At 38.7% G+C, this 27087-nt stretch overlaps 2 protein-coding genes across 2 annotated transcripts in view; one reads left to right on the top strand and one right to left on the bottom strand.

Moving 5' to 3' along the window:
• Window positions 1–27087, bottom strand: part of LOC126372820 (brain protein I3-like) — a 503203-nt gene that overhangs the window by 395189 nt on the left and 80927 nt on the right. The gene's annotated exons all lie outside the window — the stretch shown is intronic.
• Window positions 2642–10765, top strand: LOC126372797 (uncharacterized). The gene is made up of 2 exons (XM_050018695.1): window positions 2642–3565; window positions 10675–10765. Exons 1-2 carry the CDS (start codon window positions 2709–2711, stop codon window positions 10685–10687), a joined length of 870 nt encoding a protein of 289 aa, XP_049874652.1. The 5' UTR covers window positions 2642–2708; the 3' UTR covers window positions 10688–10765.

Genomic DNA, 27087 nt, shown 5'->3' on the forward strand with positions numbered 1-27087 from the left:
GAAGAACTTTGTGATGCATAATTTAACACACAATCACACCCCGGAAAATTCATAAAAAAAAACTCGTTTTACAGAGACACTAGACATTGACGTTATCGTACACGCGCATCTGTATGTGGGACGTCTGACGCCCATAAGGTTGAAGACTAAAGTAAGACCGAGAGGGTGAGGTAAACTTAGCTCAGGCGCTGGTGGGGAGCGGAGAGGTGCCGTTCTATACGTAGAACGACGACGATTCATTATTCTATGACACAGGTCTCCAAAAGTATCTGAAAGTAGTCTTCTGATTTGTGGCTTTCTTTCCTCTTATACAGGTAGACTACGCTCACTGCTGCGCCCGTGCGAAATTCGTGAAACCACATTCAAATACCTAGCGCCACTGCTTTCTAGCCTAGTCACTCTTACTAGATAAGCATGAACCACCTTACGCTACATCGTTACTTACCGTCAGCATAGAATAAATAGTAATACTACATATAGAATGGACACTTTCCACCCCACATCAATTTGTATGGGTGCGCTAGATGTACCTCATCCCCTCACTGGGTCCACTTTACTATAAATGACCGTAGGCCGTTAAGGAGTAAAGGAGCGCGCACATACAGTCTGTCTCGCTCTACTTGCGCGGTACGTCGACAACACGGTACGGTAACGGTAAGAAAGAGATTCTTGTATGGAGTGTCCGGTCTGTGTCGTCAAGTAAAATTTGTGGTCAAACGCAAGCATATACACATACATACATACATAAACTCACGCCCGTATTCCCCGAAGGGGTGGGAGGGCAGAACTACAAATAATCAAAAAACTATTGCAGCCATTTTTGATACATAGCACACACGCAACACGCAAGCATATACAACTAACTAATTCAACAAAGCAAGAGCTTAGTTCGCATATACAGAGTAAAAACGTTATTTTATACTCACTATAGTTATAAAAATACTTCCAATCAACAATGAACTTTGTAACTATGTAAGCCTAAGACAATTTTAGCCAGACAAGGTCAAAGGTTAAACACGTGTTAGACAAGATTTAGGGACAAGTTTGAAGGTGGTTTCCTGTTACAATTTCGATTAATTAAAATGACAAATTGATTCAAATGGTATGCCATTAGAGATTCTATTTTACCATGATCTCGTTGTTAGGGAACCGAGTTTTGTATTGTATTACGAAGTAGCAATAAAACACGAATCACAAGTGTGAGTAAAGAGACTCGCCATAGCGCGGGTCGCCGTTCGGAAAGTCACTGTCAACGCTACAATTCAAGTGGAAATGGGTCAGACGCGAAGATAATCAGTGGACTACCGAGTTTTGTTTTGGAAGCTTTAGATAGGATGTGGTATATTAAGTTTATATACAAACAAAATCATTTTTTTTGTGTTTTTTTAATCCATACCTTTGCGACGGAAAATTTCATTTGATATTAACTCAGAATCGTGGTCTGAATCATCCCTCTTAATAGTCGTTACGAAGTCACTAACACCCTGTATTTAGATAACCTCCCAGTCCAGTATTTCACCACACCATGGGTACTCTTCTTTTGAAATACCTTAACTTTTAATTTGCTACAGACATTATATTCTAGTATATCTAAAACAAGAAAGTTCTAAATGTTATTGTATACTAAAAGTAACGTAAAAGATTTTTATTTTGTAAAGAATAAAGTTATTGTATCGTCTAAATAAAAAGTTTTCGGTATAACGAAAAAGTTTTTTTATGTTTTCAGTTGTATAGCAGACATTACTTAGATTGAACGGTATTTTACGGGACATCTTTCAGAATTTATTAATAAGTTATAATTCTTAGGTACAGTCAGTTAATCTTATATCACCCACAGGTTGTGAGGTGGATTACCAACCTCATCAACCCTGGTGTCAGGGTTATTATTGAGCCGCCATATGCCTCTGACATGGCTCATGTTACGATTACTCACTTACACTTACTAAGTAGTAACTGGGACCAACTGCTTAACGTGCCTTCCGAAGCACGGATCATCTTACTTTCGGACAATCAGGTGATCAACCTGTAATGTCCTAACCAAACTAGAGATCACAAAGTGTTTTTTGTGATTTGTACCCATCGGGATTCGAACCCGGGACCACTGGACCACGGAGGCCGCTCAAACATCACGTCAGATCACGTTTCTGTGGATAATAAACAATTTGTATTCTATTCTATATTGAAGAGAGAGATACCGATTATAGGGAACGTCCAAGCACTCCAACTAATAACTTGTGTAACATCATCAATGACATTTAGCCGGCATAGTCGGTTATAACGTGGAAGCTCAGCACTAACTAGTTTGCAACACAATCAACTAGAATTGTTCCCATCCCTACCTTTAGGTTGGTACAGGATAAAGGACGTTATGTTCGAACATAATAGGAATAGGGACGCTTCTAGAAGCTTTGACCATTTTCGAGATAGACTAGTAAGTGTACTTTAATAAAATCTTTTAGTAAACGTGTTAAAGGTTATAGTTACATTCCGAATCAATTACATATATATCATCACTAACTTAAGAGCCACGCTCTTGTCGGTGTAGCATTTTTGGTGTATAAGTACGTAACCTGTTGTGAATTGTATCGAGTCATGTCGATTGTACCTACAGCGATCAGTAATAAACCAGTTCCTACTGTGAATAGACGTTTTACTTGCTCTAAACATATCAGTGGCCGACGAGGTAAATTCTACCCACTTCGAGGAAGATGAGTGCCTTATTTGGGAATCTTGGAGTTTTTGACCATAATACCCAAGATTGGGAAATATTTCACGGTCGCATGCAACAATTCTTAATATTGAATGCGGCTAATATTAAGGAGGAGAGCAAGAGTGCCTTGTTGTTGACACACTTGGGGGATGATACCTATCGCCTAGCGCGTAATTTAGTACATCCGCAGGCACTGGAAAAGGCAAGTTACACGGAGCTGGTTACTGCTCTAAACGGTCATTTCAAGGCAAAAAGAAGTACGTTCGCCGATAGGGCGAAGTTTTATGGGGCCAGAAGATCGCCGGGGGAAAGCGTAGAAGAATGGTCAGCGCGGTTACGAGGACTAGCCATTCATTGCGATTTCAGCAGTGCGCTAGAGATGTTGCTAAAAGACAAGTTCGTGCTGGGCATGAACCCGGGACCCGAACGGGACCGGCTGTTTGAGCAAGACGCGACTACGCTCTCATTCGCGAAGGCCGTGGAGGTGGCGCAGCAGGCGGCGTGTGCGCGGCACGCCCGCGAGCAGTTACAGGTGAAGCCCGAGCCTGTGTTCCGAGTGACAACACGACCCGCGACAGGCGGCGCGCCGGCACAGGCGTCACGACACCATGATACCGCGTTACGTTGTGGAGTATGTGGAATGAAAAATCATGCTTCCGATAAGTGTAAATATAAAAACTACCGTTGCCGTATATGTGGTGTAAAGGGCCATTTATCTAAAGTTTGTAAAAATAAAAATTCGATTCGCGTTAACAACATTGATGTGACCGCTGATTCGCCGATGTCACCACAGTCGTCGCCAGTGGAAGAAGCCGAACCGCACGACTGCGTCGAGTGCCAAATGTTTAACTTAAGGTCGGTAAATCAATCCCCTATTATAGTTCCGATTACTGTTAAAAACATAGATCTTAAGATGGAATTAGATTCGGGGTCAAGTGCTACTGTCATTTCTGATAAGTTATATAATATGTATTTTGTTAAGGAACGATTGCAAATGAGCGATTTAAAGATGTGTATGTATACGGGTCATAAAATTATGCCGTTAGGATATTTTGAAGCAAACGTCACCTATTCAGGGTTTACAAAAACATTAAAAATATATGTTATTAAAAATGGTGGGCCGCCGTTGCTGGGGCGTGATTTTATGACCAAGTTCCAAATACAATTTTCTATTACAAATAACAATTACGTTAGCTCGGAGGTTCACATGAGAGAAGTGCAACAATTACAGGACGAATATTCGGAACTATTTATGGATGAGTTAGGTTGTTTTAATAAGTTTAAAGTTGAATTACATTTGAAGGAAGAAGCAACACCAAAATTTTTTAAGCCGAGAACTGTCCCATTTGCTTTGAAGAAACAAGTAGAAGGGGAGATTGACCGATTAGTGGGTTTAGGAATATTGCAACCGGTTAGTTATTCAAAGTATGCGACGCCTATTGTTCCTGTTATGAAGGAAAATGGAAAAATACGTATTGCGGGCGATTACTCAATTACGCTAAATAAAGATCTTAAAATAGATAAATATCCACTTCCGCGCATCGAAGAGGTTTTTGCCAAAATCGGAGGGGGTGAACGTTATACAAAACTAGATCTCAGTAATGCATATAATCAGTTCCAGTTATCCGAATCATCACAGGAGTTAACCACAATTAGCACTAGCAAAGGGTTATTCAAATATACTCGGCTAGTGTATGGCCTCGCAAACGCACCTGCAATATTCCAACGTTCAATGGAAACATTATTAATGGGGATCGAAGGAGTCAGCTGTTGGCTCGATGACGTATGCGTAACCGGTCCTAATAAACAAACTCATTTGGCGCGGCTGCGTGAAGTGTTATGTAGATTACGAGATGCGGGACTGAGACTCCAACGGCAAAAATGCGTTTTCTTCCAACCTTCCGTAACGTATTTAGGTTACGTGATTGACAGGTTTGGTTTAAAAACATGCTCGAGTAAAATTGATGCTATAGTAAAAGCTCCGTGTCCTAGTAATGTATTAGAATTAAAAAGATTTCTTGGAGTAATAAATTACTACAGGAATTTCGTACCTAATGCATCTTCAATTTTACATCCCCTGCATGAACTATTAAAAGCGCGTGTACAGTGGCAATGGGGCGAAAGACAACAGAGTGCGTTTGATCGTATTAAAAGCGAATTGTCATCAGAGCGAGTGTTGAGTCATTTCGATCCGACCGCTCAGCTGATACTGTCGGTGGATGCAAGCCCAACCGGTTTGGGTGCCGTGCTGTCGCAGCGCGGCCGTGATGACGTGGAGCGCCCGCTGGCGTTTGCTTCTAGATCGTTGTCCTCCAGTGAGTGCAATTACAGCCAGATACATAAAGAGGCGACCGCTATTGTATTTGGGGTGAAACATTTTCACCAGTATCTTTATGGAAGACTCGAGCCTTTTATACTGAAGACAGATCACAAACCGTTGCTGTCAATATTCGGGAAAAAGTCTGGAATATCCGTTATGGCCGCATCTAGGTTACAAAGATATGCGTTAATTTTGTCTGCATATAACTACAATGTTCAATACATATGTAGCAAAAATAATATTGTGGCTGATTATTTTTCGCGCGCGTCCATGCCATTAAATAAACATGATAATCATTGGGAAGATGTCGATACGTCAATGTTTATTAAGTTTTTAGATGAAAGTATTGAGCCGGTATCATTTGACAACATAAAAGATGCAACGCGTCGTGATTACATCTTACAGACGGTAATTAATTACGTAAAAAACGGTTGGCCGCGTAAAATAACGTGTCCTTCTATATTGCCTTATTTCCAATGCAAAACAGATCTTGAATTAAATAACGAATGTTTATTTAGGAGTCATAGGGTCATTATACCGGCAATATATCACGATAGAATGCTAAAAGAATTACATTCAGGGCATTTTGGAATTGTAAAGACTAGTGTTGGGTTCTTACCCGGAAAATTCCCGCGTTTTGGGAATTTTCCCAATTCTGAGGGAAAAAACCCGAAAAATTCCCATTTCAAGGGAAAATATTTTTTATCGCATATATTTGTATTAAAAGTAAGGATTTCCAACAAAGACCATTTAAATATAATGTATGCCTACTTATGCCCAATTTATTTTCTGTCGTAGTGTCGTATGAACTCTTAAAAAACTAAAAGGAGATCATCGGATTTCGGCCCAGAAGTCAAAGTGCCGGCCAAAAAATAATATTGCTATATTCCGTTAGATCTTATCCGTATGAGCATTTATTACTATGGCACCAAAGCTGTAGGGTCAATATCTTCGGTTTTATTCGATTTTAAAAAACTGTATTTTTCATACATTTATGGTGAAAATGTAAAGTGCCGGCCAAGTAACAATAATGGTATTATCCTTAGAACTTATCCGTCTGAGCATTTATTACTATGGCACCAAAGCTGTAGGGTCAATATTTTCGGTTTTATTCGAATTAAAAAAAAACTGAATTTTCATACATTTTTGGTGAAAATGTGAAGTGCCGGCCATGGAACAATATTTGTATAACCCGTTAGAACTTATCCATTTGACCATTTATTATTAGGGCACCAAACGTCTATGACCATTATTTTGACTTTTTTTGGACTTTACGTTATAGTTTCTGTGTGAAAAGTGCCGGTCAGCAAAAAACACATGTCAAAGCTATCGAGAATCTTCTCGATAGCTTACAGGTATCTACCTGTAAACATTATTCACTATGACAAAAACATGTATGACCATTAATTAGTTTGGCTTTTGTTGGATTTAAAAAAAAACTTGAATTTTGTTTCATTTTGTATAATTCAAAATAAAATATAACAGGCGCGTTATTTAAAGGATCGTCAGAATGTTTATTACTATGGCATTAAACGACTATGACCAATATTTTGAACTTAATTCGATTTTTCAAAAATAAAAAAAAAGTTTTATCTAGTGATAATGGAACTATCTTGCTAAAGGCGTAATATGGTGGTCGTCTTTTGAAAAATAGGTTTGCGTTTGACCACTACATTACCTGATGGTGATACACGCTTAAGAAGCTAGGACATTGTGATAGGCATACTTGCAAAGTACAACTACCCGACTCCTGTTTTCCCTAACAGATACTTCAGACGTCATGCCAAAATACGAGTTTCGTCACTAGATGGCAAGCTTATCTTTGGAGGGTGGTAACCATTTACGGTCAAGGTGAATCAATACCATAATTCAACCTAAACTTAGGCCGTAACGTTGAGTCGAATGCAAAAACTACAGCCAACGTCATATCTAAAATCAGATAGTATTAATATAGAAGTTCACCTAACAACACTCAAAACAAAAACACAAAGTATTTATCTGACTAATAACTAGTCATTGGGAAAGCTCTGCTTGTTGTCATTGTTAAAATGTATAGAAAAAAGTTTTTTTAAAAAGTCCAATAAAAGCCAAAGTCGACATTTGGTAGTATAGTAAAAATACGTTTCAAGTCGTTTACCAAAAGATTTGACTTATTTTGTTTCGCTGGCTGACATTTTCCCATTTGAACCAAAACGGAAAGAGAGACGAATAAAAAGTCAAGATAACGGTCAAAAATGTTTTGCGCCAGATTATTAAATGTTCTAAAGGCCCTTTTTAATCCGCCGTACCGCATTTTTTACCCAAAGCACTTTATTTTCATACAAAATAAATAAGAAATGAAGATTTTTAAAATACACTAAAAGCCAAACTAATGGTCATACAAGTTTGGCGCTATAGAAAAAAATGTTAACAGGCATCTACTCGATACTCTCAACATGATATTTTTGCTGGTCGGCATTTTTCACATTTGAACTAAAACGTAAATTCCAATAAAAGTCAAAATAATGGTCATAGAAGTTTGGCGCTATACTAATAAATGTTCTAACGGTCCTTTGTAATACGCCTGTATACCTCCTTTTCCCAACGGACATAATATTATTTTTTACAAAATGTATGAAAAATCGAGATTTTTAAAATCCAATTAAAGCCAAACTAATGGTCATACACGTCTGGTGTCATAGTAAAAAATGTTCAGAACAATCTACTCGAAAAGTTTGACACATTTTTTTTCTCTGACCGGCACTTTCAAATTTGGGCCGGCCAAAGTATGGAAAGCCGACGATCTCCTTTGTAATATATTTTGAATGGAATGTTCAATTTTAATAATTCCATGCAAAGATATCTACATATTATAGGATATATAGGATGCTTTTGGCACGAGAGAATGTCATCATCGAGGAGCAACATGGTTTTGTGCAAGAAATTGGGAGGCACGAATACCTACAGATATTATTTACTTGGACTATGAACAAGCTTTTGATCGAGTTCCTGTCACACGATTGATTGCTAAATTAGAGCCCTTTGGAATCAGAGGCAATGTCGTGAAGTGGATTAGACTTCCTGTCAAATCGCATATTCTCTGTGCGCATCGGAGAATCATACTCTGTTCCCAGAAAAGTCCTCAGCTGTGTGCCGCAGGGATCGGTGTTAGGACCTATTTTATTCAGTATCTACCTTACAGATCTTAAACATGGTATCATGTCTGATATATCACTCTTTGCAGATGATACGAAAATAACGGGGAATCCACTTATTAGCCATAATATAATCCAAGATGATCTTGATAGAGTAATTGCTTGGACCCGAGATTGGCTAATCACATTAAACGTAGACAAATGCACTGTGTTGCATGTTGGCAGTAACCACCCCACGTTGAGTTACACCATTGACTCAAAACCTCTCGAGTGTGTTAAAAAACAAAATGACCTTGGCATAACGATAACACATAATCTAAAGTGGGACGAACACATTATTGGAATCACTAAGAAGGATAACTCCCTCTTATACATAATTAGAAAAGCTTTTTATCATATAGATACGGAATTGTTTCTTAGGCTTTACAAAACTTACTTACGTCAGATGGCTGTTAGAACATGGGTTTCAAATATGGAGACTTTACTATAGGAAGGACATTGCACTACTAGAGAGAGTCCAAAGAAGAGCAACAAAGATGGTGACAGTACTGGCTGGCCGGAGTGGACCTTAGCGGGGGCCGCAGGACTCTCACCTCTGGCTTGCCTTCATTGGCCAGCCAGAGTGGGGCGTTAGAGCTATACGCTCGCAGGGTGGAAGTGAAAGATGCATAAGTCGCGAGTTGATAAGGCGGGTAAACCGCCTCGCAGAAAGCGGTGTACACCTCTTGACACCCAGAGATGCTCACAACCATGTTGCTGCCTTGCCGTCCAGTCGCGTCGGCTAGATAGGTGGCCCAACCAGTGAGTGACGAGTCACCGCCTGCCCAATATATCTCTGTTATTAACATTGGTCGAGCAGGCGCCATAGTCCCCCATAGCCCCAGTATCCCGGTTCACTAACCCCCAACCCAATAGCCCAGTTCCTTTTGTTCCCATAATCTGCAATAGTCCTACACGAACCAGGGATTGTCTTTGGGTGCACTCCCATAGTGCATACAGGGATAATCGCCGGTTGGTGTCACAACACATTTAGAGTAAATTGTCTTAAGGGGCCTCTACGTGTTGGCTTCGGCCCCACGCACGCCTTCCAAAAGTCCGGGACTCCATGACAGACCCGACCCGAGACATGGAAACGAGATACAAATAATAATAAGATTAAAAATAATTAAATAAAAAATATTTTCCCATGATTCGGGAATTTTTCGGGTGTTTATTTTATTTTCCCATATTTTCCCGATATTTTTTCTTTCCCACCCAATTTTTTCTGTCTCTGCCCATCACTAGTAAAGACTAAACATAATGCACGGAGTCGCATGTGGTGGCCGGGCATTGATAAAGACATTGAGCGATGTGTGAGTGCGTGTGCGACGTGCAGCCACACGCGCAGCGCACCGCCGCGTGCGCCGCCCGCGCCCTGGCCGCGCCCCGCCGCCGCCTGGCAGCGGCTGCACATTGATTATATGACTATAGGTTCCAAGATATATCTCATCGTCATTGATGCGTATAGCAAATGGGTAGAATGTTTAGTCATGAATTGCGGCACTTCGACTCGTTCATTAATAAATAAATTAAAATATTTATTCTCAAGGTACGGTGTACCGACTACTATAGTGTCAGATAATGATGTCAAAATTAATTCATGGGAATTCAAAATTTTTTGCAAATTTAACGGGATTCAATATGTAACTTCTCCAATATACCATCCTAGTAGTAACGGACAAGCTGAGAATTCAGTCAAAACTTGTAAAAAGATGTTAAAATGTATTTTTAAAGAGGAAACACCTGTAAATGAAATAGAAAACAAATTATACAAGTTTTTATTCGATTATCGAAATACAGTCCATTGTACGACGGGGGTTACACCCGCAAAACTAATGTTGGGCAGAGACTTGCGTTCTAGGTTGGATTTAATTTTACCATGTAAAAATGATAGTTTAACTAATGACAGATTAAGGGATGCGACAACATTAAAACCAAGTAGACAGTTTGATGTAGGAAGTTTTGTATGGCTAAAATGGTATATTGGAAGAAAAGAAATGTGGACTCATGGAACTATTACAGCAAAGTTAGGCAACAGATTATTTGAAATTTATGTAAATGATTACGGGGTAGCTTGTAAGAGGCACGTTGATCAAATTTTAAAATATACTGGTGTACCCCTGACGGGGGAACGAACACTATCAAATGAGGATAGTCATTCTGCGCCATTGTCAGAGCCAGCGACGTCCTCTGCGACATCACCAGCCTCACAAAACTTCGGAGTGTCAGTGGATACACCCAGTAATATTCAAGAGACTGATGTGTGGGAGGAGGCGGTGGATGTTGTCGGGGACGAAGTGCAGGCTGAGGCGGAGAGCACGCCTATGGCTCTCCAAACTGAGCCAACGGAGGCCGTCGGCGATCAGGTTGTTGAAACGCCACCGGCACCTGTTCACCGCCATCTAAGACCTCGTAATAAGGAATTGGATTTTAAAAAGTTTTTCTAACTTATATTGTTTTTTCTATTTTAGGCTTGAAAATTAAAAGGGGAGGATTGGTGTATAAGTACGTAACCTGTTGTGAATTGTATCGAGTCATGTCGATTGTACCTACAGCGATCAGTAATAAACCAGTTCCTACTGTGAATAGACGTTTTACTTGCTCTAAACATATCAATTTTCCATGATACTTTTTTAGGGAACAATAGGGCAAACAAATGCTAATTTTCAATGTCAATCAATAAAATTATTCCATTTATCGTATACTCAGAACTAAGTAAGTATTTTATTGTTGTTGGTGTATGCTCTTTGTCTTGTAATGTTTCTGTAATCCGTTTCTTTGGTGTCCGAAACGAATAAATGTTTCTTTCTTTCTTCAAAAACAATTTTGTTTACGGTTTCATGCAAAAAATCCGCGCTCTACTGGTCATGCGCTCTGCGTGTCACATAAATCATCCAACAGACGTAAAAAGGGGCGACGAAAGTATATTCAGTTATGTTCCTCTCAAATCAAATATTCCAAGCCCATAAAAGCGTCAGAACGTCGTTAACGGCCTCTTCTGTCGGAGACGATCACATAAAGTCAACACATGTAGGTACGGTCACGAGCATTAATATGTATACACTTTGGTACCATGTCATATTAACTTTTTTGACAAATTGAACTGTAAGTCTAACTAAATGTCAAATATGTTAGTGCGACAGAGTCCTAAAGTAGGCACATTATATTGCTCATGACTGTACTGTGATGGATTTAATGTTGAGTGTAAGGATTTTACGTGTATTTTTTTAGTTCTCAGGATGGAAAGAGACTCAGATATGAATTACGTTGCAATCACTTTTTAATAAACACGAAAAGATTTTAAATGCAAAGCAAAAGGTACAAACTCTTCTGGAGGTCTGACGGACCTGCCAACACGAGACGATAGCCCGAATAGAGAAAATGTGTATGTGCAAACTTGGGCTTCGTTGGATTCTGTCTGCCGCAAAAAAAAAACACCTATTTCTTGTAAGAGAATTCGAAATACAAAAATTCTAATAAACGCACCGTAAAATAACTCACGGCTACAAATTCAAATTATTTATTTCAGATTAATATCCATAATTATAAGTACATTAGATTAGATTCCATTATTAAAATTAAAATTAAATTATATAAAATCAAATAAAATTTAAATTATCAATGTCTTAATAAATAAATTACAGCACACATCATAGTACCTATACAAAAAAGACAGATCTTGGAAATGTTTATAAAATGAATTTATATTAAATGTAAGTGTGAAGGAGATGTGAATGCCGGTAATCAAATGAATGGAACCCCGTATGCCTTTATGAGCAGCCAAAAAGTATCTAAAAGCCGCGGATGTGCATAGGAATGTGCTATTTCCGACATTGATGTACGGTAGTGACTGTTGGGTTTGGCAGACGAAACATTGAGAGTAGAATAATCGCAGTAGAAATCTAACCGTTGATGAGTATGAGTGGGGTGACTTCGAACGATAGCATAAGGAATTGTGTGATAAGGGATATTGTGGCGTGAATGAAGATATACTGACGAGAATTGGGAAAAGGATGTTTCCCCTTTCTCATATAAAATTTCTCAACGAAAAAAATTTACAGAAGCCTCTGCTCCGCCGCAAAAACAACCGATTTCTTCTGAAAGAATTCGAAATACAAAAATTCTAAGTTCTAGTTCTAACCCGCGAAGGGAAAACCAGCTCAGGTTAGACCTCCGAAAATGCATTTCTCGGGGATGTGGATTTCCTCACCATGTTTTCCTTCACCGCTGAGCACGTCATAATCATTTATAATCCAAACAAGAATTGGAAAACAAATTCGACTATCATTGGTTTAGGCCTGTGCTGGATTCGAACCTGCGATCTCAAAGTGAGTAAGCGTTTTAACGACAGGGCTACCACGACTACACGGCCATCCTTTCCGAACGTACCTCGATCAAATCCAGGTTTGTTTTAACTTATAATGTCCATTGTAACAAATGAGTTGCCTATCAGCCGTAATACCGCCACCAACCCGCAAGGAAACATAATAACCCGCCCGTTTTATTGAAAGGCTGTTTAAGTAATATCTACTCGTGATTACACATGACGCTAAGTATTCTTAGACTTGCAAAACCCCCACGAGACAGGATTTAGCAAATGGAAGTCAACAGGTCTCATGGGAGCGTCAGCTTACAATCCCAGATAAGAAGCTTATTCGTTACTCTGCTTTGGTTAATCAGGTTTTTGATCTTCGTGTATACGAGTTTCATTGGTATCAATGTTAGAGTTTGTATTAGATGGTGTGCGGTGCGCTCGCTGCTAAAGCAGCTTCGCGTGTTCGCGAGCCACGCTCTTGTCGGTGCAGCATTTTTCATGCTACTTTTTTAGAGAAAAATAAGGCAGTGGTTTCCCTCTTGCCTTCTGCCCCGCAGTACTCTGTCTGACGCATGTGGGATTGCACCCAGAGTAGTCAAAGCCATACTAGGACTCCTGTCCTCCGCCTCTGAATAATACTGACAGTTACTGCTGCCCTCTGTCAGGTTCCAGGTTACAGTCCCTGTGACTTGCCCCTTCCTGCATTGCCGTGCCGATGACTCCCATCTTCGCCTCTGCAACCGTTGAAGTCTTCACCCGTATCCCTGGGCAAGGGTTCTACGCTATACCCCGTAGGTCTGGGTCCCTTTTCGAACTCAGCCACCATCTCACTCCGGCCTACTGAAGTAAGAGGCGCCCACCCCTGCGGCAAGGACGCGCCGAACAGGAATTTCCTCAGTGGAGGGCAGAGAAGATGACTCTGTCCCCCTTGGGGCCTGGTTAATGGTCTTGTATGGAGCCAAGACCAAAGGCACACACATTCCTATAACCAACCGAATAACATCTGAGCAAATATAGAATACTTTGTATGGCGGCAGATTTTGTCGAAATCGATAAGTTTGTTTTTTTCCCTAACATGCGAGTCATGGGTTTTTGTTTGTATTTTGACGGAACGACATGACTTATATGGATTGACATTAGCACCAATCGTCAAAACGACATAATTATATCGTCAAAATCGATAAGATGGCCGTGACAAAATTTTATCACGTTGCACATGTTAGCCCTATTTAATAATAATAATAATAATAAAATATTTATTTCAGATTCTGCATCCATATAATGTTAGTAAATAGTAAAACAATAGAGACTTACGAACTATGTTAGTATATTATTTGCCGGAGCAAAAATCTCACTACTCTACATAACTGATGTAAAACAAACCCTCTGTAAGTATTATCTGTGTACATAGAGGTGGAATAAAATATGATTACATACATACATAAACATAAATAGCCTATATATCTCCTACTGCTGGGCACAGGCCTCCTCTCAATCAACCGGAGGGGGTATGGAGCATACTCCACCACGCTGCTCAATTACGGGTTAGTGGAGGTATTTTTACGGCTAATAGCCAGGATCAACGGCTTAACGTGCCCTCCGAAGCACGGAATCAACTTATTTTTCAGACAATCAAGTGATTCAAGCCTGTAATGTCCTTACCAAACAAAGCACAGTCTCACAAAGTGATTTCGACCATGTCCCCATCGGGAATCGAACCCGGACCTCCAGATCGTGAGCCTAACGCTCTAACCACTAGACCACGGTGGCTGTAAAATATGATTACGAGATCCAATATTGCTGGAAGACAATACCGTAGAATCCATCAGGTGAAACCTTACACTCCGCCGTTGATTACGGCTTATCCTCAGAATTCATAAATTGAATACCAACTTGCCGAAAGCCACGAGCATTCTCGTTGAACTTTAATCACATTGTTTATCCTGTTTACGATAAAATAATTATTGCAATCTGAATCTTCCTTTTATGAGTAAATTACATTTCTACATTGTATTTTATAATTACAGATCTCAGTAGTCTACCGGGACTGAAAAGATCTATCAGATCTCGTGATGACATGTAGCGGTGTATCACGGCGAATAGAGAACCCTAATCAGGTTTTTCTCGGACATTTTATTTGATGAAGTCTTCTTCATATCGTGAGGGTTGTGAATATCAACCTCATTAACCATGGTGTCAGGGTAATAATTACTCACCTACACCAGTAAATAGTAACCGGGACCAACGGCTTAACGGGCCTTCCGAAGCTCGGATCATCTTACTTTCGGACAATCAGGTGATCAGCTTGTAATGTTTTCTCTATACGTCACAATTCAAAACCACCTAATGATTTTGTACTAAAAGCACACAAATGTACTAGATCTTCTGATAGTTGCTCTTGTCATAAATTAAATAAAGCTAATACTGTCAAATACCTAGGGGTGCAGATTGACGATCGTCTTTGCTGGAACAAGCAGATAGATTACATTTCTACTAAGGTTGTACATCTGATATACATCTTTAAGTTATTAAGAAATAGTGCCTGTAGTGAAGTACTAAGAATGACTTATAATGCATTGTGTCAGTCTATAATCTCATATTGCATACCAGTATGGGGCGGTGCGATTAAAAGTGGCATGCTAAAAGTGGAAAGAGCACAAAGAGCGGTATTAAAAGTGGTGTCAAAAAAGCCGTTTATATACCCTACAGAACAACTTTATTTGGATTGCAAAGTCCTAACTGTCAGGAAACTCTTTGTGCTAAAATCAGTCTTACGCGTGCATAAAATAACGCCACCATCTGACAAATCACAACGTAGGAATGCCTTGCCTGCTGTCCCGCATAAAACTGGATTCACTGAACATCATTTCTATGTCTTGGGCTCCTTATTATATAGAAAAATCGATAAAATTCTAAGTCTAAGGGATCTAAATAAATATGAAGTTAAACATAAAGTCGTAAATTGGATTCTTAATTTGAACTACTCTAAAACTGAGGAACTATTGAAATTCATTGCATAATCTGCTTACTTGACCAATGTGTTATTTGCTTTTACATACAAATCTTAACCTAGCTTTGTTGCTAACGCAGTTGCCCTGTTATTTTTCACAAATCCTTAATACATAATTGCACACGTACATGCGTTAGTGGAAGCTGCTTATAGCACGATAGCAGTTTCTGAACCCAAGACAACATTTAAGTCGTAGGGCTATCGCAAACACTCACACAGTTACACACAAACACACACACACACTAATATATACACATACACACACACACACACAAACCCAATTTACATACAAAATGCATGTTTATTTGTTCTTATTTAAGCACAGTTTATTGTCAAATAAATTCAGTTTAACAATGGTCTGCCTAAACTGATGTTATAAAAGATGTAATTGCTGAACACTGCTCCCTGAGATACAGGTCTCCTAGTTCAGGTAGCAGGGTTATACTTCTGTAGCATTTGTGTGTCCTAGCTGTAGCACCCAATGTTGTGTCGATCTTTTCTATGACAATAAACAATTATTTTTTTTTTTTTTTTTTTTAATGTCCTAACCAAACTAGGGATCACAAAGTGATATTTGTGATATGTCCCCAGCGGGTTTCGAACCCGGGGCCTCCGGTTCGTAAGTCCAACGCTCAACCACTGGACCACAGAGGCCGTTATTTGATGAAATGATGATCTTCTTTTTTCAAATCGATAGCAGGCTTATTATACGTACATAGTCTGTCGGAAAATTTATGAAAATATATATATTTTTTAATTATTTTCAGTTCTCTATTTTTGCGACGGAAAATTCTACTAAATATAAATTCAAAGTTTCTGTTACGATTTCGTTTCTTAAATTTTTCCTTCTATGATGTTTTTTATGAACGAATCGTATCGTATTGGGTGGCCAATCATATTTCCTCTCCGGTTCTCTATAGTCTATAGTATGGTTCTTTTTCTTCGCTTCCAACCTCCTTCTGTCTCTCTGTGGCATGGTCCACGTTTCACTTCCAAGTGATGATTAGCCATCCGATATTTTTGTCAGTAAACAGTCTATCTCACATGCTATCACTAGTTATACATCCTGACAACCCGATTACTCTAGCCATAGAGGCAGCCAATCAGCTCGCGACACCAAACACTTCAGGACCCTTTCCCCATTTCCCTCAATCACCGCTTATCGCCATCGACCCACTAGGGTCGATTAATTCTTTCAAATATTTTTCCTCTCAGATGACGCCCTGAGCCGAGGTTCGCGCCCAACTGGCCACCCTCAGGCCTGTTGTCTTAAACTTTATACCGGGTGAGAGTCTTCAGCGCTCCCCATTCGTCCGGCCAAGTAGTTAATGCCATCTGCGGCAAATCTACAATAAGTCACGTCTAAAACAAGTAACTGCTAGTAAAAACAAAGGAGTTTAGAAATTATTGTGCTACCTCCACAAGTCCATATTAAAACGAAAGTTGTCAAGAGCGGCAACCGACACGTTGCAGAGAACAATGTAGCCTTTAGTTTAAGTTCCGACGCGGCGTTCCGTACACAGGGTTCAGTACGCGAGAAGAACAATATCCATCCGCTGAACTTTACTTACAAATACCGCTTCAACAACGTAGGTAAGTATAGGTACTTATAGATTTGTATTAACGAGCTGAAAGAGTATTATGCACGTATTCGTTCATCGGTCTAACAGAAAACTCGGTGAGGTGTGTGGGTACTTAGTTCATCTTGTGATGCATGTACCTAATTGGGATAGAGTCGTGAGTTTATATATTGTTATGTTCGTTCTAGTAGTAGTTCGTTTTTTTCTTTATTTGTAAAATAGATAACCCATTTACATAAATATTTTTAATACGTACAATAGATAACACATTTTTAAATATATCTTATTCTAATCGTAAACAGACATCAATATTTGTTGCCTAGCCTGACTCGCCTTTATCTTTCTAGTTTTTAGATTTGCCGCAGATGGCTTTAACTACTTGGCCAGTCAATGGGAGCGCTGAGGCTCTCACACGGTTCATAATTTAAAACAAAATGCCAGAGGGTGCCAAGGTGGACGCGGACATCGACTCAGGGTGTCGTCTGAGAGGATAACATTTGAAACGTTGTAGGTTAGATACTATTAAAAGTCATGACATACTTGTATGTCTAAATTATACCTCTATCCTTTTTTTTAATTCAAGACCTTACGTGTCTAAACGTCAAACAATCCTCCCGCCCAAGAGTCGTTCCAGGCGCAAAGGTCCCCATTACACTCGCCACGTTGCATGGCGATGGACAACCTTTGCACCAAGAAAGAGCCCGCACGCATATAGGACCCCCTCTCTCTTAACCTACGCTATAGCCGCCAACCCCCAACACCCTGACGTCTCACCTCTATACTTCATCATCAGCCCATTAACGTCCCCACTGCTGGGGCACGGGCCTTCCCTATGGATGGATAAGGAGATCGGGCCTTAAACCATCACGCGGGCCCAGTGCGGATTGATGGTTATTAATGACTGCTAATGCAGCCGAGACCAACGGCTTAACGTGCCTTCCGAAGCACGGAGGAGCTCGAGATGAAAACTTTTTTTTTGTGGTCACCCATCCTATGACCGGCCTTTGCGAAAGTTGCTTTACTTCAACAATCGCAGGCCGAGCGCGTTAACCGCTGCGCCACCGAGCTCCTCTCTCTCTATACTTATTCTCATTTATTATGTTTAAGCCTAAAAAATATGCTGTAAATCTCCTTTAAATTGCTGTGCCCAATCCGGGTCCATATGTGTTACTCACCTTATATGTATTTCCAACCTCCTACCACGTGGAACGCAATAAATGATATGATGATTAATCATATACCTAATGGTCTTAGAGAACCACACTACTTGTGGAGTCTAGTCGCGTTCAGTCTGGTTGTTTAGCATAGGTATGCCAGACTAGGTCGAGCAGAGAGCACTTCACTAAGCGAGGCGCGTTCGTGCCCCGAAATACCACTATTTGCGTCTATCATTTACAAATGAGAAGCTGCTGAATATTATTACTTACATACGGTCACGAGAATTAATATGTATACACATGGTAATGTCACATTAACTTTCTTGACAAATTGAACTGTAAGTCTCACTAAATGTCAAATATGTTAGTGCGACAGAGTCCCAAAGTGGGTACATTATATTGCTCATGACTGTACATAAGTCATCTTCGAGCGCATCAGCGTTGTGCCGACTAGAAGTCGAAGTGTTCGTCATGGCCGAAATCAGTCGGAGATCATCATCATCACATACAGTCAATACAATACAATACAAAAACTGTTTATTGCTCTTAAATCACATTAAAAATACATTAGTATTATAATTAAATTGGTAGTACAACAGACGGCCTTATTACTAACACTACGAGTAGTGTGAGTAGCAATCTCTTCCAGGCAACCTTTAGGAATTATGAATTTAATGAAAAGTGTAGCGGGATAGACAGTGCAAAATAAAAAAAAAATGTTGAAAAATATAAGATAAACTATATTAAAAACAAAACATAGAAGGCAATAAATAATGATATACAGTCGCTATATAATAGGCGATAAATGACTAAAGCATAACCTAAATACCAAAAACTGAAATAAATTATCCTTATTCCTTATTCATCTCTTCTTACCTATATCAAAATATAGCTTTTGAGTAGTCCTAGGATACTTGTGTTGGGAATGAGTCGCTACTTCCCAAACGGTTTACTTAAGCTACTAACAACCCCTTGTCTGTAAAGTTTCTGTATTTTACTGTGCTGTACTATTAGTTCTCAATAAATTATGTTTGTATGTCGTTTCCATATCTCGGGCCTATGGAGTCCCGGACTTTTGGAAGGCGTGCGTGGGTCGAAGCCAACACGTAGAGGCCCCTTAAGACAATTGAATCTAAATGTGGTGTGACACCAACCGGCGATTATCCCCGTATGCACTATGAGAGTGCACCCACTATTGCAAAATATTGAAACAAAGGAAATTAGGCTATTGAGTTGGGGGTTAGTGGTTCGAGAATAATCGGGATACTGTATTATGGAGTCCCTTTATTTTTATTATTAGGATTTAGTAAATAAAAACAGTTAACAAAATAAAAGGGCAGAAAACAGAAAAATGAAAATGTGTTTGTGTTAGTGTAGTGTGTGATGTGTCTTGGTGTGTACATTTGTGTAAGTGTATGTGGAGCATGAGAAGTGTACTGTGTATACCTGTATGCCCTGTGGAGACAAATTTTCTTTGGAATCGGTAGAAGGTACATATTATAAAAATAATAAAAATGTATTTCTACAAAAAATGTTGTAAAATGTTACAACATTTTTGAAATAACAAAATAAGTAGGGGGCAAGTTACACAAGAAATGTTTTAGCTGATGCCTAAAACAGACTCAACCTTATGCTACTATAGACATACTTACAGACAAACAGTTTTTTGACGTGACTTATTGTAGATTTTCCGTAGATGTCATTAACTACTTGGCCGGAAATCGATATAAACAGCATATACACACTCATGTTAGAGTAGTAGATACACAGTAAACAACTATGTAATGCACTCGTATACTAAAAACAGTTAAGTTTAAAACATTTAAGCGAAACACTGCAGCTGTGACCCGCCATAAATTCTTTATTTATTTTAAAGTACTCTAATCCATTCTTGGAGTTTTTGAGAAAAAGTAGTTAGGTACAACAGTACTTAAAAGTGTCGTTGAAGTAGGTAACGAAGATTAAGTTCTTATATTAAAAAAGTTCCCTAGGGACTCCAGTTGCAACCAGCTTAAGGTTTCATCGTCTGAGAGACGGGTAATCTCGTTAAAGATGTCGATTATGATGAATTGAGTCGTGTACGAGGGTAAAGATAAATTATAAAATTCTGATTACTAAATAAAGACAGATCTAAAACTAACGAAAAACATTATTTTTTCTATTTAACTTATTTAAGAATTTTATTCAAGAAAAACGCAATATTATTAAACGTATATTATTTTGTAAATATTGTAATTTATTATTCATTAATTTTGTCAAATAACTTACGACATCAAAGGAATATTATAAACATGTCTAATTTAGAAAAATGTAATCATAAGTCCGACATTTTATTACGTTTTTCTTTGACGTCACAGTGTGATTTTTCATACACAAATTCCATAGTAATTTTCTGTTTAGACGTTTAGTAAAAAGTATCAGGGATATGAGACTCCCGATTTTTCGACACTGTTGCAAGTGCCATGATCACGGGATGACTATCGGGAGTCTCATATCTCTGATTTAAACGCGGTAAGAACCCGTTATTATGTGTTTTAATTAACCGCGTAAACTTAAAACAATGTACAACCAATCCATGTGAGTTTATTAACATACTTAAATGTATTTATTTTCACTAATATTGTTAATGGGAAAGTGTGTGTGTGTGTGTGTGTGTGTGTGTGTGTGTGTGTGTGTGTGTGTGTGTGTGGGGTGTGTGGGTGTGTGTGTGTGTGTGTGTGTGGGTGTGTGGGTGTGTGTTTGTCCGTCTTCCACGGCAAAACGGAGCGACGAATCGACTTGATTTTTTAAGTGGAGATAGCTTAAAGGGATGGAGAGTGACATAGGCTATAATTCCTCTCTTTCTAACTCCCTACTTCCCTAAAATGGGGGATGGAAGTGTGTATGGAGCATTCCGCAATTTTCAAGGTAGAAAGCTGGGTATGCAAACTATTTGTGACTTACATAAAAACCGTACATAATTTTTTTGTGGAAATCTGCCCCCAACCCCTTCAAAGAGGGGGTGAAACTTTATATGGGACTTTTCACAGTTTTCAAGGTAGGAAGCTAAATGGTACATTAAAAAAGGGGCACCGTGTTAACCCGAATTTAACGCGAGTCAAGCCGCGGGCAAAAGCTAATACTAAATAAAATAACTAGGACCTAACTATTTCGAATGCTCGGAAACCTACAGGCGTTGGCAACCGAATTCGCTGAGTAAACGAAATAAATTGGATACACGCGAATAAATACGAGCCGAGTAATACACATCTTTAGTAAATACTTGTAGCTGACGGCTGACGCGTATTAGCCCTCGACCCTCCGAAGATTTGAGGCTCACTCCATCGATCTTGTTAAGAACATGTTTTTTCAAAGCTGAAGGACGTAGGTATATCTTCGTCACGATGCTAACGTTCAAATTAAAACCATTTTAACGTCGGAATACATCCAACTCACCACAGAATTTCACATGCGTCATTTTCATATCCGTTGAAAAAGAAAGGGACAGATAATCGACAGGCATAAAATAATTTTAGGCAGAAAAATAACCTTCAAAAATATTGGCCAATAATCCGGCAGAATTAAGTTGACAGCACACGTCAAACGGGTAACATAAAATATGAGCGAGATGCCTATTTCAATCGCCCGGGTTATTCATTCATTTTAAAATTAAATGTTGTCTATCATCCATCCCTTTCTTTTTCGGCGGATAAGAAAATGACAGGTATAACTTAAAATAAAATTAGGATGTGTCTGCAGGAATCGGGGCCAGTGACCCTTTTATATCATAATCAATTTAATATGGCTTTATTTTTCATGTCGCCAGCTTTTGGCTGTCTTTTTGATATGACTTAAGTATCGTAGACTTTGCTTTTGCCAGTATTAAAATATTGTACCTAATCAATTAAAAGTAAGATAATCTTAAAAGGTAGCAATCCCATTCCGTTACAAATCCATTATATTGATTGAAAAAGTTTAGTACAAACTCGACACAGTTGAGTGCTGGTGGAGTAAATTTAGAATGACACGTACCAGCGGAACTACTGAAACCCTTTCGTACCGGATATTTTATATTGCCTCCGGGAAGAAAGAAACATCCATTAAACTTATTTAGACACTTCTATTTTAAGAAAATCTTTTAACTAAATACTTCATTCTGTGGTCCTCTGTGCTTGATTCTCAAACGGGAAGCCGATTCATAACTCCCGGCCCCAGTAGCGGACTTGCACCAATGGGTTTTTTACTATACATATATGATTTCAACCGCCTGCGGAACGGTTACTGTGCTACGGGCACTGTTTTAAGTAAACTTATATATTAGGTACGAAATGTATATATTTATTAACTTAGAAATGACAAACCAACATTTTCTGTGCTGTTTTTAGCAGCTGTATTTTTCAAAACAAAATACCACAACCCACAACCACGCTGCGCTGTTTCTAATTCTGTGAACGTTAATTTCAATTTGCAGAAGTTATAACAAACACGTCTTATGGCTGACACACACCGGGTGCATTTGTATCGGGACATTATGTCAGGCAAAGTAATACACAGCTAGGTAGACAACGTATTTTTAAAGGTCTCCCCTCAAGGAAAAATCACCTTCGATGTTGCCTGCAGAATCTGCACGGTAACCACACCTTGCGCGGCGACCAATAGCCGTATGACATCTATCTACGTAGATAGGATTCGCTGCGTGTATTGATGGAAGCCCCCGATATAATTCGCGCCGCGCGCGGTGCGGTTGCCGCGCAGACCCTATTGGGTGCAAATCGTGTACCCAGTATATAGTCGGCTTTACGGCCACACCTCGGAAGGTCATAAATCACCTGCTAGCCTGCTACTCCACTCTTGCTTCTTATCATTCGTAAACAGATATTACAATTATACCATAACAATGTTGCCTTAATTTACTTTTGTATAAATGTTTGGTATTTTGTACGCTGTCGTTTATATTTCCAAAATAAAGGTGTACTTAGTAGTAATTGTATCGTATATTATCATATCATAAGTTCGAATTCCGCTCGGGCTCAGAACCAAGGAATTGAGTGCATATTTAATTGATATCAAGTGGATGATTGTATTGACAATTGCAACATAAAAATACCTTTTAAAAAAAGTTTATAAAAAATATTAATTCTTTACTATTTTTAAATTAATTTTGTATTCATCGATCTTCTCTTATTGTCGGACGTGTTTATAACCTTTGTAATTATCTACTAAAACTGAATTATATGCGAAGTGGCAAAACAATCAGCGTTTCATTAATACAGTCTGCGAGTGGTGATATAATCAATCCACACATATTTAAACAGATTGATGAATGTGGAGGAAGCAAGTGTCAAGATCGAAGCAAATGGAATTCCATAGTATCTGCTTACCCCGGTGGGAAATAGGTGTTAGTTTATGTATGTATAAAATCAACTGCTAGATCCAATTATAACAGAACATAAGAACTTAGTACACTTTTGCATTGATAATCTTATTATGTGGCGAAGGTGAAACTTCTCCAACTAGAGAACTCAGACAGTCAATATCACGGGACTAAAGATGTGCAATAATGTTGTATTTTGTAAGGTAATATCGACGTTACGATGAAGAAATTAAAAGAGAATTTCGAAGACAGAGTTTCTTGTCATTTGTTCTCCTCAACCATAACCCCGCATCCAAGTTGTTTGTAAATGTTTGTTTCCTTTTGGTGGTTGCCTGGAATAAATTGCTCTAGAGCAATAAGGCCGCCCAAATTGTACAGTATTGTGTACTGTGTTGTGTTGTGTTATGTCTATTTTAGTTCTGTGCAATAAAGTATATTTGATTTCATTTGATTTGATAAACCACCTTGCGAAGTGATGTAGATTCAAAAATGTTTAATTGACCTTTTATAAGTTTATCCATGATAATTAGGTACGTTGAATAAATGATTCTGATAACTGATTTTCGACAACATAATCGATTTAAATAAAAGGTACTTACTTACTTATTAAAAAGATAGGAGATTGACAAGCGAAGAGAATTTTGTTAGCTTTATTAATTCCATTTTACACTAAGCGTTGCAATACGACAACTTTATAATATTAAAGCGTATCAGTAAGTGAAAGATTTTTGATAATTTGTACAACTGGAAATTTATAATCAAATAAAATCTTAACCAATTACCATTTAATTAGTTGGAACATACGCAGATACAAGTAGTGAGCTTAAAATTAGGGCTTATGTTTATGTCACAGAATGTTCCACCCAATAATACGCAGATGAAAGGGATTTGACGTGGAAGAAAAAGCAGATGAAGATGTAGGTACTACTTTTTCGATACATATCCATCCTACTACTTCTATCGAGTGAGTTACGAATACTCACAATCGGGACCAACTGCTTAACGTGCCTTCCAAACCACGGCTCAACTTACTTTCGGACAACCAGGGGCCTGTTAAATAAAACTTACAATTGTAAATCACAATGACAATTTGATGTATATTGCAGAGTTTGTGATCACAAATATTTTGCAGTTTCATATTAGCTACGTAATGAACATCAAATTGTCGTTGTAATTTACAATTGTAAGTTTTATTAAACAGGCCCCAGGTGATCAGCATGTAATGTCCTAATCGAAGTAGGGATCACAAAGTGGTTTTTGTGATATGTCCCCACCGGGATTCGAATAGATATTTAAGGTTATCGATATATTAACCTGCCTAACTTCACCTGTCTCTGTGAGGCTCCCCCGAGTCGTCGGTACTATCCACAACTCTGAGAGTTCGGCCAAGTTCTGTTTGGGAATATTAACTAAGGAACTGCAAGTGCTCCTAGTTCATTAATCTACCGGAATCTAGACTAAGCTTTCTGAGATATAACGAGGTGGTTTGATAAGACTGAATATGTAAAGTCATAATTAAAACACATAATAATGGGTTCTTACCGCGTTTAAAGCAGGGATATGAGACTCCCGATATTTCTACACTGTGGGGGTTAAAATGGCCACATCGAGGCAATTCATTTAAAAATATTGCTTTTTTAGATGAATTGCTTCGATGTGGCCATTTTAACCCCCCAGATTAGGTTAGCGGACGCTATTACCCCCCCGAAGATTTGACAGGTCCGGTTTTTTAAAGTTAGTAACTTTACAAAAACGCACATGTCATGACGTGTATACAAAGTTACTAACTAAGTGGAGTTCCGTGGACTCTGCCTACCCCAACGGGAAATAAGCTTCAGAACGCCAGTTGCTCACGCAACAAGCTTTCACAATCTTACTCGTAATACCTGTAATATCTGTATGACCTAGATCTTCTTATCGTGTGGGTTATGGGGTGGATTATCAACCTCATCAACCCTAGTGTCAGAGTTATTATCGAGCCGCCAAAGGCCCCTGACATGGCTCATGTAACGACTATATACTTACATCAGCAGGTAGTAACCGGGACCAACAGCTTAACGTGCCTTCCGAAGCACGGATCATCTTACTGTCGGACATTTAGGTGATCAGCCTGTAATGTCCTAACCAATCTAGGGCTCACAAAGTGATTTTTATGTTATGTCCCCACTTGGATTCAGACCCGGGGCCTCCGAATCGTCAGACCAACACTCAGTCACTGGACCACAGAGACTGTTGACATAGATGATATTCATATATAATGGGCATCTTTGAAGCAGGTACGAGGGGGCGGTATTTTAAATTGCCCTGCATTGTTTTTGCAATAATTCAATGACTTAATTAATTGTAATTTTATTTATTTATTTAATAATTTATTGTACACAGGATAACACAGAAACACAATATGATAACATGGGGAGAGACAATAGGCACAACTAAAAATTTATAAAATAAGGTTTAAGGTTTAATTATAAGTTGACTGATTGTGTTTACTTTATTCACATACTTATATAATAATGTTTTATTATATGGGACTTACTATAGATTTACTTACTTGGCCGGATAAATGAGGAAGAATACCCCAGTCACTATGGACTTTATTGAGAAACGTATTTGCTACAAAGTAAGTTCCATTTTGAACAATAAGCCCTGGTATATTGAGACAGTCAAAACAATAATACCAGATGAATCTATACGGCCATTTTCAAAGTAAAGTGGAGCAAGACGAGTGGATATCGCTACCGAGCTCGGGCAGACATCTGACATACTTCATCTAAGCACTACAGTCGGTATCTGTCGCGGCGACTGTTCCAACCAATTAAACCGGCTTCAAACCGAACCGATGGCGTCACACAGAAGCGTAACAATATATATTATATTATGACATTATTTTATAGCCAATAATTATAACACACACACACACACACACACACACACACACACGCACACGCACATATACACACACACACACACACACACACACACACACACACGCACACACACATACACACACACACACACAGATACATACACACAAACACATTACACACATTATTAGTTTTTATACATATTTTTTTATAGTGAAAAACACGTCAAGCGCCTTTTTGGAAAATCACATTCAGGGAGTTAAGTTTGACAATTGTGTGCATTGCGCACTTATTTTTATATGTCAAATTTTCATATTGCTTTTTTAGATGAATTTCACTGGTGTGGCATTTTTAACGCCACAGATATATTTTTCTGTAAGTAAACAAAACCTCGCAATAGAGCATGTGGTCACAATTTTTACCCGGATTGAAATTTGCTGAAGAATATGACATCTCAACAATTATAATTAGAACAAATAAAACACATAATAATCCCTGTCCCTGTCTCATATCCCTGCTTTAAACGCGGTAAGAACCCGTTATTATGTGTTTTAATTAATGATAATAACCACGTAAACTTAAAACAAGATATATACATGTCAAAA

Source organism: Pectinophora gossypiella, chromosome 14 (genome assembly GCF_024362695.1).
Source record: "Pectinophora gossypiella chromosome 14, ilPecGoss1.1, whole genome shotgun sequence".
In the NCBI taxonomy this organism is placed as follows: Eukaryota; Metazoa; Arthropoda; class Insecta; order Lepidoptera; family Gelechiidae; genus Pectinophora; species Pectinophora gossypiella.

Excerpts from the sequence above, each read along its gene's own strand:
- LOC126372797 (XM_050018695.1), top strand. The coding sequence starts at position 2,709 with ATGAGTGCCTTATTTGGGAATCTTGGAGTTTTTGACCATAATACCCAA.